The 14,718-nt window shown below is 32.2% G+C and overlaps 1 protein-coding gene across 2 annotated transcripts; it reads left to right on the forward strand.

Annotated features, from left to right (window-relative positions):
• Window positions 1-213: 213 nt before the first annotated feature.
• On the forward strand, window positions 214-7,756 carry LOC138314033 (uncharacterized). 2 transcript variants are annotated; one of them, XM_069254231.1, is made up of 6 exons: window positions 214-452; window positions 827-922; window positions 3,088-3,176; window positions 3,558-3,659; window positions 4,698-4,956; window positions 5,339-7,756. In XM_069254231.1, exons 3-6 carry the CDS (start codon window positions 3,114-3,116, stop codon window positions 5,974-5,976), a joined length of 1,062 nt encoding a protein of 353 aa, XP_069110332.1. In that variant the 5' UTR covers window positions 214-452; window positions 827-922; window positions 3,088-3,113; the 3' UTR covers window positions 5,977-7,756. The 2 variants fall into 2 exon arrangements, with proteins under 2 accessions (XP_069110332.1, XP_069110333.1); XM_069254232.1 differs by lacking the exons at window positions 214-452; window positions 827-922 and adding an exon at window positions 1,839-1,936.
• Window positions 7,757-14,718: the final 6,962 nt, after the last annotated feature.

Genomic DNA, 14,718 nt, shown 5'->3' on the forward strand with positions numbered 1-14,718 from the left:
GATCGCATATACACTATCGGTGATCACCCATGTCTGGAAACACCGGTTGACCAAGAAACTAGTTTTGTAACAAGAAACATGAAACATGTAATCCGCTCAAACCGGAGTTCGAAACCAAAAAGGTTTTTGATCACTAGGTTGCATAATCTACTGATTGAGCTGTGTGGTCTGTATTGATTGACCCTGGTGGTCAATTCTGTTTCCATACATTAAGCAGTGACATCAAAATGTTTCGTCGATATACGTTTACACACAATTAATTATAAGTCCATGTAAACTGCATTAACATCTTACAGTTATATATTTTGAGATAAATATGTGTGAATTTTAATACGGATTTCATTTATGTATACAATTCCTCTCTTGTAACATCCCTTTGTAAATTTCTGTAGGATACCGTTTTCCAGACGTCCGACAAACCATCAAAACAACTACGGGTTTCTATGTATAAGGTAAACACATATCCAATGAATTCCAATCAATCGAATGTATTGCTTCATATGATATTTTCGTCAATTCTACATTGTTTTGGCTAAGATTTGATGTGCTCATTAGTACGTATTAGGTGTTTGTTACATACGTTTGGTCCAGTGTTTCATATTTAATTGGTAACAGGTGGCCATGGTTCATGAAAAAGTATCATCCATGTTAAATTGTACAGTGATATTGAAAAGTGCACCTTCGATGTTTAAACATACTTGAAACGGAAATAAATCCTATGCAATACAATGTTTTATATTAACTTACGTATTTTGTTTGATTAAACATATTTTAAATTAGATTTATATGCTTTTACAATATAATTGTCCATTAATTTCTATCCTAGACGTCAAAGTGGAGTCCTAAACTATCGTCAGGGGCACCACCAGCATTACCTCTGCCAGAAACAGTAGAATATGAAGATTTCCCTGTACAGAAAAAGGTAAAATATTATAAGAATCATACATTTCTGAAGTCATAACATCCAAGTTCATATTGATCTGCTGTTTCGTCATGGGTGAATTATGATTTTTTATTTTTATTAATTCCCATCTACGATATCTTTCACGTCAATACTAGCACCAAATTCAACTAGATACATAACGTGAGAGAAAAAAGCGAGTTACGTTTAACCGTGAAAACAATGGCCTAGATTTTAGAAATTGTGTTAAAACAAATGATTAAATAATTTTATCACAATTATGATATCTGAAACATTATGATTCATAAACCAATAACATGTTTTTATCAATTCCTGATTGATCTGTATTACCGACCCTGGTTCAATGTCTGGACATCAAAAGATTAGTTTTTCCACACAAAATTGTTCAATGTAAAAAAACATTAAATATGATATTATTTTTGATAAAAATATTTACACGGATTTCATATACAATTCCTCTCTTTAAAATCTTGTAAATTTCTGTAGATAGATACCGTTTTCCCAGACGTTCGATAAAAAGACAACTAATTTTTGTATAATTGTAAACACATATAAATAAACTGAATTCCAAAAAAATGTAAAATTATCTAATAATTTTTCTCATTATCAATGTTTTGGCTAAGATTTGATGTGCTCATTAGTACGTATTTGGTGTTTGTTCCATACGTTTGGTCCAGTGTTTCATATTTAATTGGTAACAGGTGGTCATGGTTCATGAAAAAGTATCATCCATGTTAAATTGTACAGTGATATTGAAAAGTGTACCTTCGATATTTTAAACATACTTGAAACGGAAAATATGATATCCTATGCAATACAATGTTTTATATTAACTTACGTTTGTTTGTTTGATTAAACATATTTTAAATAAGATTTATTTGCTATTACAATATAATTATCCATTAATTTCTATCCTAGACGTCAAAGACGAGTCCTAAACCATCGTCGGCGGCACCACCAGCATTACCTCTGCCAGAAACAGTAGAATATGAAGATTTCCCTGTACAGAAAAAGGTAAAATAGTATAAGAATCATACATTCTGAAGTCATTACATCAAGTTCATATTGATCTGCTGTTTCGTCATGGGTGAATTATGATTTTTTTTTATTAATTCCCATCTACGATATCTTCACGTCAATTAATAGCACCAAATTCAACTAGCTTCATAACGTGAGAGAAAAAAGCGAGGTCGTTGTATCCGTTAAACAATGGCCAGATTTAGAAGTTGTGTTAAAAATAATTTGATATCACATTATGATCGCATAAACACTATAGGTGATCACCCATGTCTGGAAACATCGGTTGACCAAGAAACTAATTTTGGGGTTCGAAACCAAAAAGATTTTTGATCACTAGGTTGATAATCAACTGATTGAGCTATCTAGTCTGTATTGATCGACCCTGGTGGTCAATTCTGTTTCCATACATTTAAGCAGTGACATCAAAATGTTTCGTCGATAAACGTTTTGACACACAATTAGTCCATGTAATTTGCAGATAGGATCTGCATCAGGATTTCTTTTACACGTTATCATTTTTGGTTTCAGACTTTTGTATCCTATCGGTTTGTTATTCTTTAATACTTTGTATTAAAATTAATATAATTGTTTTAATTTGGTATCTTCTCTTGAATCAATTTTAAATATCTAGTTATCCTTTCATTGGATTTTTACTCGATATTTAATAACGTAAATGTAATAGCATATACCAAAATATAAATCTAATAAATCAGTTAAGAGTGACCAGGTGTCTCTATATTTGGAAAGTATTCAAATCACAATTTTACTTCCTCCACTATCTAATTTGTTCTACATCGTTTTGGCTTAAATTTGATAGCGTCCAATAGTACGTATATAGTGTTTGTTACATAAGTTTGGTCAAGTATTTCATGTTTAATTGGAAACATGTGGTCTTGGTTCATTAAAAAGTATCATCGATGTTGGAAACAGGTGGTCATGGTTCATTAAAAAGCATCATCCATGTTAAATTTTACAGTAATATTGAAAAATGTACCTTCGGTGTTTTAACATAGATTGCTTGAAACAAAACAAAAATCTATGCAATACATTTTTTATATTAACATACATATTTTGTGGGATTTAACATATTTTTGATAAGAATGATAGGTTATTATGATATAATTCTCCATTAATTTCTACCCTAGACGTCAAAGACGAGTCCTACAATATCATGGGAAGCACCATCAACATCACTTCTACACCAGAAACCATAAATTTCTATGTAACGAACAAGGTAAAATATTATAAGTCTCATAGATTCTGAAGTCGTTACATCAAGTCCATATTGCTCTTCTATTTTGTCATTTGCTTTTGAACAGCTCACTAATTTTGTACAAGCGACACGAAAAATCATCCGCCAGACCCGGTTCTCAATCAAACATTTCGAACACTAGCTTGTTACTTTACTGCTATAATTGCCCCTTAAAGAAGACAAGGGTTAAGTAAAACAATAAGTTATAATTGGGATTTTTCAGAAATCAACATGGTTTATTTCAAATAAGTAATCGAACAATATTTATCAAAAGTCGTCTTTTTGTCATGTTAAAAGTTTTCAAACTGTATCACGCGATATAGCGAAGAGTAATGCCTTATAATGTGTTTGAATTTCCATTAGGTTTACTGTGAAACCGATGACTTTTGTCAAATGGTTTTGCCCGCCAAACGCATTGGAATCTGGAGATTTGACGGAAAGAATTTTTTCACAACTGTATCCGAGGTATATCTATTCTATGTCCAATCTTTAGGGAATATTTCTAATAATGTAATTAAGATAAATTGACCTGTTTTACTAAGCTTCTTAATTTACAATTTTATTGTAACCTTAACTTGAATTAAGACTTAGGCGCAGTAAAATTTAATTAATGATTAAAAGTCATTCACCTTTTAATTTTTTTGGGTCGTTGGTCTGTGTATGTTTGTTGTAATATTCTACATTTAACACGCAGGCTACAGCAGATGTACGTTTCTGTGTTTTGTTCTTCACGAATGCCGTTTGTAGTTATTTCTTAAGTTTTTGTAGTTGTCTAAATTCGGATTTTCATGTTCTACAGCAAACACTTTAAAACTTAGAGTATAAGGTAGGAGTGGATAATCATATATAATTGCGAAACCCCCAAAAATATTATAGAACGGTTAGTCGCCATATTATACGCATATTTACCTCAGCATGTCAGATTGAGATCATACTTTATTTGGAAGAAACACACATATTATAAAGTAATAAAGGAAATAATATTTATATTCAAATAAATAGAGTTTGAGTATCATGGCGTACGTTAAGATATTATATGTGCTTTACACATTATTTAAAAAGACGTCATTGATTTTACAGGACGCAAAGTAATCATGTATTATGTGAAATATCGCAAAAATGATTATATTTAGTAAAATCCATTGACTCATTTAGACATAACGCAAATTTCATAAATATATGTACATTTGATTTTCTTTATTCATAGAAAATAAGTCAACTTTATAAACGCATATGAATGTTTGATTTCCGTCTATATTACAATTACAATTTTCATTTATTGCGTTTTTCTGTTATGGTCAGTTATGTATTGTCTATGAATGTACATTGTACATTTTAATGACGACGTAAGATAGAATTTCTTTTTTCTAGAAACGGTTTGTGAACCCACGATATGTGTCTATGGTCACTGATGACCATTAGAAAAACAAACACAATGTTATTTTGCTGGACATTTGTAAAAAATTGACAAGATCATTAGCTGCGTATTTTTTGTTAATACAGACTTGGAGTGTGTCGGCATGCATCCGACATGTGAAGGATGTCCTTAAGGTTTCCAATGATGTTGACCTTTGGTCGAAGAACCAGTTTGTCTTACTAGAAGATGGGAAATCTCTTTCTGACTACGCAGCCCTGACGAAACTCTTTGTTGTCATCCGGCCTAACAATAGATATGCAATTTCCGCTTACAGAACATCAGAGCCTGACGTCATGGGATTGGATGACGATGATTGTGTTATAATGTCCTGTGGTCATGCTACGGGTAAGTGTAACTTGTAAAACGAAGATATAATCTCCCATAGTGTTAAATCAATGGTGCTATAAGTATTTATAAATAACATGAATTAAGTCATTTTGTTCTAAGAGCGTGCAGCTACACACACACACATATATATATACATGTATATAATTATAGGATCTAAAATGAGAGTGTATTTCATATGAAAATGAGACCTATGCATTTTTATTATACAAACCTCAGCTAACAAATATTAACTTCTAGACGATGTACATAATGTCTGATCCGTGTTCCACTAGATATGATAACATGGTTTATGTTAACGCGAACTGAAAGTTCAATAAGTAACAGCACTGTCTCTATTGAATTCAATTACATTTTTCATATAAAGGGATTTGCATTTCAGCCCCAGAAAGCTTGTATAACTACGAGATTAAAAATGGAAAGATAGAAGTCAGATGTCCCGCTCTGCCAGATAAAAACAAGAAAAAATGTCAAGGAATATGGGAGTTCGAGGAGGTGCGTCTCCTAGCCTGCCTATCATCCGACGAAAGGATGCTCTTCCTTAGTGTGCTCTTTACCAACTGGCTTGAGAAGAACAAAGACGTGTATCTGTGTCCTCAATGTGATGAGGCTGTCGTTCGGTCAAGCAAAGAATATTTCGAGTGTTATTATTGTAAGAAAAAGGGCAAAAGTCACTCATTTTGCATACGATGCTTGCGGGTAGTTAGGGCCCCATGGATGCATTGTAGAAATTCTGAATGTGAAAAAGGCATACAGCAGACAAGGGAACTGTTGAGTACATGTAGCAATAGGGTCATTATAGGTATATCCGGTTGTCCTACAGTCCGCGCATGCCCGGTGTGTCAATGCATCATCGAATTTGATGAGAGTGATCTCTGTAAACATATGAAATGCCCCAATAGGACCTGTAGAACGAGTTTTTGTTTCATCTGCCTGAGTATTCGATTACAATCAGGATATTTCCCTTGTGGTGGAGCATTTGATAAATGTTACCCTGCACCCCGACAAAAAGTAGATTAACATGCCAGTTTATTGTCCAGTGGTGTTCAACTTTTTGTCCATAGCGTGAAATTTGTTCTTTTTATAGTTACGTCTTTAATCCTATATAATAAAAGGATATATTTTGTGTCACCTTTGAGCCGACATTAATATCATACTACTGGCATAAGCTGACGATCGATCTGAGTACTCTATCTGTATCAACAACATGGCCAGAACATTTTCACGGTGCATACTTGCAGTGTTAACCTGAGGTAAATAAACTGGTAAAAAAGTGATCTGGTGTCGTATTGAAACTACGATCAAACTTGTGTATTAAGAATACTCGATGGATAACTGAAAATGGAGTTAATAGCCATGTGGTTTATTTGTTGAAGTTAGACGGTTGAAAACCTAGAAAGCGGTGTTTGTGAACACGTGGTCATGATACAGAGGTGGTGGCTTTGTTCAGTTTAACTCTATTGATATAAGAATAATTAACAAAACATAAAGTGGTTAGTCTCCACTCGGAAGTTTTGGAACTCGTAATATAAAGTGTTCTACACCGTATCAATATGTGGAAACAATCTAATGTAATAATAGCGTACTGATTATACAATATTTGTTTTCGATATCGTTTAGGAAAAAATTATATCTTTCTTTAGTAATTGTGGATGTGACACATTATAATGGTAACGAAATGAGAATGGAAAAACGCTTTCTACATGTACATGTAATGTTTTAGACAAAATTTCATTGTGGATAAAAAGACTTTGAAATGCTATCGAGACATCGGGAGGAAGTGTTTAGTTAAAAGGCTCATTACCATTCCGCAACAAAAAATAAAAGTATCTCAAAATAATAATAACTTACGGAAGTTTGTATCAATGGCCTAAGCTGAGGTAACAACACCAAAGGAATGCAAGATTCCCTGCGTAATCAATGTCAACAGGAAAAAAATTATTTTACTGTTTTGCCGTCTGGCGCAGTGGTACTCAATTAACGCGAATTGATTAGAGCAACATCGGGAATCATGGTATGACCTGCATAATGTGCATAATTAACATGTAATATGTATAATTAAATTTTAAGATGATGATAAGTGTATTATTAACATTGAGCTAAAACCTTTGACTGTACAAAGTTATCAATCTCGTTTTATGTTTATCATTTAAAAATCAAAAGCCGTTTTGGAAAGTAAGTGAGCCTTCACATATGTAATTTTTTTACATCTTTCATTTACAATACTTTACGCGTTTATTTTTCATTCCTTTGTAATTTTATCAAACCTAACAGTAACAAAAGAAACATTTTGTTAGTGTTTACTGTATCTAACGTATCTACATTGTACTATTTTTACCTTTCTTTTGCACACCTTTCATGAGTGTATAGCCTTATTCATTATCGTATTTCAAATCTGTGTAGACCGTTGTAGTCTTTTGTAAGACTATTACAATATATTGTCAGCCATTTGAATTGAGTAAATGATAGTGTAGAAACCAAATGACGGAATGGATTTACTGTTATCGGTATACAATGTCGGTTAATTACATTCCCCTAAATCTTTTTAACTATAGCCGTTAAACACCACATGGCTGGTAAATATAGATCATAATTTATGGTTATAAATAGTTTAGGGGATTTCCGAAGCGTATCCTGACCATGTTTGTAGTTTTGATCGCTTTCGCAGCGATTTATCCTTGTTTATCATGATTTGAGCATCCTGCCAATGCATGGAACATAATGTGAATTTTAACTTAGGAAAAAGCATTACATTCATCGAATGTAAATGATGTCGAATGTAAAATTGTCTGTATAAAGCTGTTTTCGAATGTAAAATTGTCTGTATAAAGCTGTTTTATTATTTTATATATGTAACTGTTTGACAAAGTACAACCTCCTAATAAAGTGTGCATCTTGATTATGTCTTGCTTGAATCTATACAAACAAGAGATATTTTCATTCAAACTTTCTCCGTCGACGGTCTGGTTTCAAATGTAAAAATACATTTTGACAGCTTGTTGTTTACCATCCCTGTTTTGCTTCTTAAAGTTTGCCAAATTTAGCCACTTTTCACCAATTGTCAAGTTCATGACGTTCTGCTGCTTCACATAGTGAGTGCAGATCAATATCAACGAGTAATAAGAAAAGTTTAGACCCTTATCCACAATCCCTCAAAAAAATTCAATGTGTATCCGGGTTTTGCAGAGATAAGATTTTGAAAATGTGTCTGTAAAAGTAACGTCAGTGTTGCGGTTTACATGACACATATTTTAGGGTTGCGGAAAAAGTGAAATAAAAAGGAAACGTCAGTATGTGGTTGCAGTTGGGGATAAAGTAAGTTTGTTTGATTGCGGTTTCTTTGAAATAAAGCACTGTGCATATTTTTGAATATGCGAAATAAATGCGTGCTCACATTGCTTCACTCAGGTATTTTAACGATGGTGATATCACAACAAGGCTGAAAATTTTACTTTTCATATATAAAATACTGCATGTGTCTATAGGTTGAACACAGGCGTTTAACGCGTTAAAGGAATGTACTACTTGGTATAATAGAGAGACTGTCTCTCTATTATACCAAGTAGGATCTCCCTAGCTATAACGCTTTAATCGCCTGTGGTTTTAACACTGAATAGTAGATAGCTGATTTTTGTTTCATTTTTACGGATCATACAAATTCAAACAGCTATGTTATTTTAACCCCTGGGGATACTGTGACATTCCAGAGACATATTAACCCCCTGAGAGGTATACTAGTCATGGTGCAATTCGGGGTACCCTGCTTTCTCATTCAACGAAATGTTCTCGTGCCCGGTACCCATTTGCTCCTCAACGTGATTTTATTGAAGTTTTGGTTCTTTACCTTAGGTCACACCTGTATAAATATTTTGTTGCCGATTCAAACTGACGTTATCATTCCAAAAGTAATGTCGAAGCTGACATGATATTTGTCCACATACCCACTGGATAATGGTTTTCAAAAACATACATGTATTAATACATGTCTGAAACTACACAATGTTTCAATTTAATGTTTTACAATATCCAAAATGATCGAAAACACCACATTACAAACATTCCAAGTTCATAGATAAGTTGACGATCATCCAAAATATTATAGGTTTTCCATGACCCAAAATCGCAACCCCAAGATTTTACTTTATGCAACAGCAACCTCATTCACCAAAAATTAAATTTGCTTTTAAGTGCAAACCTCAAGACAGAAATGTATGAAATTCGGCTGGCTTGTTTTTAGTATATAATAATGCTATAAGAAAGTGTTAAATTCAAAGAATTCGACTAGAAACATACCGAATTTTTTATTTCATTACAAAAGTTACTCGATGATAAAAGTATTCACGAAGTATTTGGACTGCATGAAAACGTTCGATTACATTCCAAAGTGAATTTAAAACCAACAATGTCTGCTCCACCAAGTGGGCTACCTCCTTTGTTGATTAATAATTAATAATTAACAATTTTGTGGACCTACCCTCTCAAATTCCTGTATCCTTCCGGTGTTAATCGCAATCTCTGCGTTACCTCAGCCGCAACCTCTAAAGTACGGTTGGACATGGTGTTTCATATACTTTCTCAGAACCTGTTTTATTTACATGGTCACTATTATAACTTCGTATGGAAGCAGGGTGTTTTACTTAGATTATTACAAAAGTACATTTCAAATTCATGCATATAGAGGAATATCATGTTTAATTTTGATATCTAAATTAAATGTTAAAGTATTTTACAAGGACAGGGACACAAGTTATAAATCGTATGTAAATTACTTACAATGACCAGGATACCAGCGCCCAAGGGGTCTTAGAGAGGAACCAGAGTACCTTGACAACGGTGTGGTCAGTGAAATGATAGTCGCTTCTGAACGGACATGAAAGGGATCATATATAGGGATTTTATAAATACATATTCTGATAATTGTGCCACAACAAGTGCTCGCCATCCTGAACACGCTTTAGCTTATACATGTATATATTAACCACCACATATGCACTTCACTTGCTGAAAGGGAAACACATGATGCTAACACTGATGTAAACCTTAAGGCTTGTGGAGACGTAGGATGTCCGATCAGGCAACACAAAAAGTACTCAGGTAAAATTTTGGATGGCTCATTTCTCCAATGTTGGTTCAGACATGACTTAAATGAATTTAATGTATTCGCAGATATCCTGTTTTCTGTTAAACCGTTCCATGTGTCAACTACTCTACGGTTGAATTTGTTTTGTGACGTTTAATTTGGACCCTGGTTACCGTATATTTGGGAGTGTCCTTTAGTAGGCCATTCATTGGTGGCTCCTCCCTGTACGTTTCAATCATGACCTGATCTTTATGTAGTATACTAGGTGAATTTTTTTTACTCCCAATACCGTTATTCTGTTTGCCTTCGAAATACAGCTACTATGTGTTCACTTAATTTTGATTGATGATCAAATCACACCAAGATCTTTCTCAAAGTCACATTTGATAATTTTTGCAATATGACAAGGAATTCCAGTGTGTAAATGTTGTTTTCGAGTACGGTTGAGTTTCCAATTGACATGTGCTTGTATGTTCCATGCCTCTTTTCAATATATCTTTAATCAATTTAGCGTCGTCTGCAAACATATAAGTACTGTGTGGACTACTTCCGGCATGTCGTTAATGAAGTCAGGAACAGAATCGGCCCGAGGACGCTTGTGAAAAAAACCTTTGATATTAATTTTTATTGTATAGATTTTAACACTTTGAAATTGTAGCTGGAAATCCCAAAGGCTCGATAATGGTCCTTTGTTATTTTTAATATGCATAATGTCATTACGGATATGCAAACGATACGTCACTTTAAAATCATCAAAATCTTGATAAGAAATTCAAAGAGTATAGCGATTTATAACCATTCCTTTGCAATGACGTTTACCCTAACAGTATGAATAGTAACAGTTTTTTAGTGTTAACATTAACGATCTTATCTTTAATTTTGTCTGTACATGTCTTTCTGTTTTCATTTATTTTTGTCAAAGTACAAGTTCTCTAGGGCTTCTGTTTTATAATAAAGATTCCCGTTGCTAATTAACGTGTCTTGCTTGAATCTATACAAACAAGAATGAATTTCGCTTAAACATTCAAACTGAAAAAGATGAGCTATGAAACTTCATGTGACCAATTATAAACAATTTACATTTTCGACAGCTTGTCCAAAACAATCGAACAAATCTCAGCATTAGGACTTAGCAGACGGTTTGATTATATATGATCCCCCTTCAAACCATCATATCCTTTGTCATCAGAAACAGAAACCATACCGTTGTTTACTAGTGTCTTAAGAAGGTGTACGAGGAGAGGTGTTTTTTTTATTATTTTTCAACTTTTTTTTACTTTTAACATATACACCGTGTCCGTTTTACCTTGATATGCTAACACAATATTACTATTGATTAAAACAAACAACGAGAGGTTTAAATAAACATAGCAACTCATATCATAGTATAGTCGGTGATTTTCGTGGGAATGTCTTGTGAATAAATAAATAAGTTATTATCTAATCGTTTATGTAGCTAAACCTGTTATATAGGACAGTGTTAATTAAATGACAAGTGTCTATAAAGGATTATTGACTTGGAACTTTGGAACTACAAAATTGATCTATATAAATAGGAACACATTCTATAAATGACGTTTGGCAATGAACCGTTGGTGTCGTTTAAATAGTAAATAGTATAAAACTAAAAAATGTTCAAATGGTAGTCATTTTACACCAGTCTTCAAAATTTGTTTGTTTGTGGATTTTTGTGTTGTTTGTTGTTGGTTTTTTTTTTGCGATCCTTTGCGAAATTAAAAAAGTCCCTATTAGTGTACACCAATTCAGGATTATAGTTTTTATCATTTACATACATATGTAACTATAATAGCCTAAATTTCGAAGACAAAATGTGTTGCGAAGGCCGCCATTTTGTCATGACGGTGAAATAACACAAGTGACTTATAAACATATTGTAAATACAATTAGATTAAGAGTGTGTTTTTTTTATTTGTGACCATTACATTTTCTCGTTTTCAGTTATATTCGTGACCAATTGCATAGGATGTTTGCTATCAAGCTGACTAGCTATAGTAGTTAAAAACACACAATAGTACAATATTTATAATCGAGTAGCATATCTAAAGGCTAATCTATGGTTAAGACATGTCACAATATACCTCGAAATTTCCATTACCTAAAACAGTACCTAAAATTAGCATATGGAATTCCCTATTGTTAGCTGTTACGTATTGTCTATATATGTGAGTATAGTGTCATGACCCTTACCTATATAAATGATTAAGCCATGTGGGGTAGCATTAAGGCGACCCATAATGAAGACTTAGTGCTTTTATGCTTTTGTTTTAGCAACTAACTATTTATTTTCCTAAATCTTTCTGACGTGTACCTTATATATATACCCCAATACCAGGAATATATCAATAAATCTAATACGGTGAAATTTTGAATGTGATTATTTAGATTAATATGTCTTATCATACCAGGATTAGGGTATCAGTTAATATATTTTCTTTGTTTATATCTAATGTTATTAATGGTGTGTTGGATTATGTGTCATCTCGGAGTACCCAATACCAGATGTAATATATATTACCTAGAACTACTTTATGCCAATACAATATACTTTCATGTGTTCTATTCGGTTCTATGTAGTATTAAATCGTGTCTACATTGGATGGAGACTTATTCGAAATAGCTTGACTAGTGCCTCACGTAAGTATTTGCAGTTAATTTATGAATTGGTGAATTGTTTTGTTGACTTTTACAGTACACATAAGCATTACAAACATTTGCTCTGGTGAACTGACCAATGTTACTTAACACGTAAAAACGGATGTTTTAAAAGCAATATAACGTCTAATGCCAAAAACAACTAGCGTCAAAGCTCTATAAACAGCTGTGCCAGATGTCTATGACGGACAGACTCGCCAACCCCATTTGGTGGAATTTTAATATATGATTGACCTCTGTCAAGACACTTGTCTATAAAGGATGGTTTGCTAAGTAAAGTACATTTGATGCCCCTTATAAACAGATTTCACTGTAAGTGTTTCATTACCTTTTATAGTCGTGTGTAACGTAACTGGGTGTAAGATTTGACATGCTATTTGTCTTTGAAAAAATTAAAGTAGTGAAATTTATTCAAATACAAACACAAAAACGTATGATGCCTTATAATTATAACATAGAATATTTACATTGTAAACATTCATTTAGATTCATGTATGTTAAGAGGCCACCTTGTAATTACTAAACAGTAATACTGCAAAAATATTTTAGACAAATTGGATGCAAGGTCTGACAATATCTCATTTATACGAGCTGTCTCGTATGATTCAAATATACTATATGAATTTGTGTTTTCGTTATATTATATGGTTTTATCATTATATGATTTGATCTTATCAATATATGGTATCATTTTATCTATATTTGATTTGATATGATCAATGTATCATTTCTTTTCACTATTGTTTTTAATTTCATTTGATATGGTATTATTTTCTTGTATCATTATATCAATCGATTTCACCATTATTTGATTTGGTGACATATTTATATGATTTACATCTATCATTGTTTTTGTGTTATCATTGTATTGGTTTCATGTATCGTTATATTATTTGATTTCATCTTTATTTGATTTGATTTCATCTTTATTTGATTGATTTTACCATTGTATGATTCTACTTTACATTATTTCCCAAACATCATTATTATATTCCATAGATACTTTACATGGTTATACTTTTCCATTATTTATGGTTATACTTTTCCATTATATGGTTATACTTTTTCCATTATATGGTTATACTTTTCCATTATATGGTTATACTATTTAATTGTATGGTTTATACGTTTTTATTAAATTGATATACTAATATACTTTTTCAAGTATGGTTAAATTCAAAAAATATGGTCAACATAAAATAAATATGGTTAAAATTTTCCATTATATGGTTATACGGTTACATTTTCAAGTATGGTTATACATTTTTTCGGTCTATTATAAAAAAATACATTCTACATTAAAAAAAATCGGTCATACATTTAAAAAAATTATATCGGGTTATACTAAATTAAATGAAACAAGTATCAACATAAAAAAATGAAGTATCGGTCTACATTACGAAAAATCGGTCTACAAATAAACAATGTAACACTACAAATAAATTTAAAAAAAAGTATGGTAGATGTAAAAAATCATTTAAATATATGTGTCACCAAAAAGTATCGTGTCTACATTAGAAAGTATCGATTGATATCGGTCTAATAAAAAAGTAAGATCTACAATTTAAAAAGTATCGGTCCATTTGAAAAAATCGGACAATAAAAAAGTATGATACAAGAAAAGTATGTCTACATTGTATCGGTCTACAAATCAAATCAAATATATTTAATAAAATGATATCGGTCTACATTTAGAAAAGTATGGTCTACATTTAGAAAAAGTATCGGATCTACATTTAGAAAAGTATCGGTCTACATTTAAAAAAATATACATTTAAAAATAATGAAACAAAAATTCATATCGGTCTACATTTAAAAAAGTATCGATCATATTTAGAAAAGTATCGGTCTACATTAAATAAAAAGTATCGAACTACATTTAAAAAGGTGATGTCTAATTTTCGAATGTACAGTGCCAAAATCGGTCTCACATTTGAGTATCGGTCTTTGTCGTCGGTATTACAAAACACCTTGGTAAATTGTATAGTAAGCATTTTGTATTCTACATT

This window comes from Argopecten irradians, unplaced genomic scaffold (assembly GCF_041381155.1).
Source record: "Argopecten irradians isolate NY unplaced genomic scaffold, Ai_NY scaffold_1235, whole genome shotgun sequence".
Taxonomy (NCBI): domain Eukaryota; kingdom Metazoa; phylum Mollusca; class Bivalvia; order Pectinida; family Pectinidae; genus Argopecten; species Argopecten irradians.

Coding starts and splice junctions, on each gene's coding strand:
- LOC138314033 (XM_069254231.1), top strand. CDS start 3,114: ATGGGAAGCACCATCAACATCACTTCTACACCAGAAACCATAAATTTC. Junction 3,177..3,557: donor ATTTCTATGTAACGAACAAG/GTAAAATATTAT, acceptor AATTTCCATTAG/GTTTACTGTGAAACCGATGA. Junction 4,957..5,338: donor GTCCTGTGGTCATGCTACGG/GTAAGTGTAACT, acceptor TTTGCATTTCAG/CCCCAGAAAGCTTGTATAAC.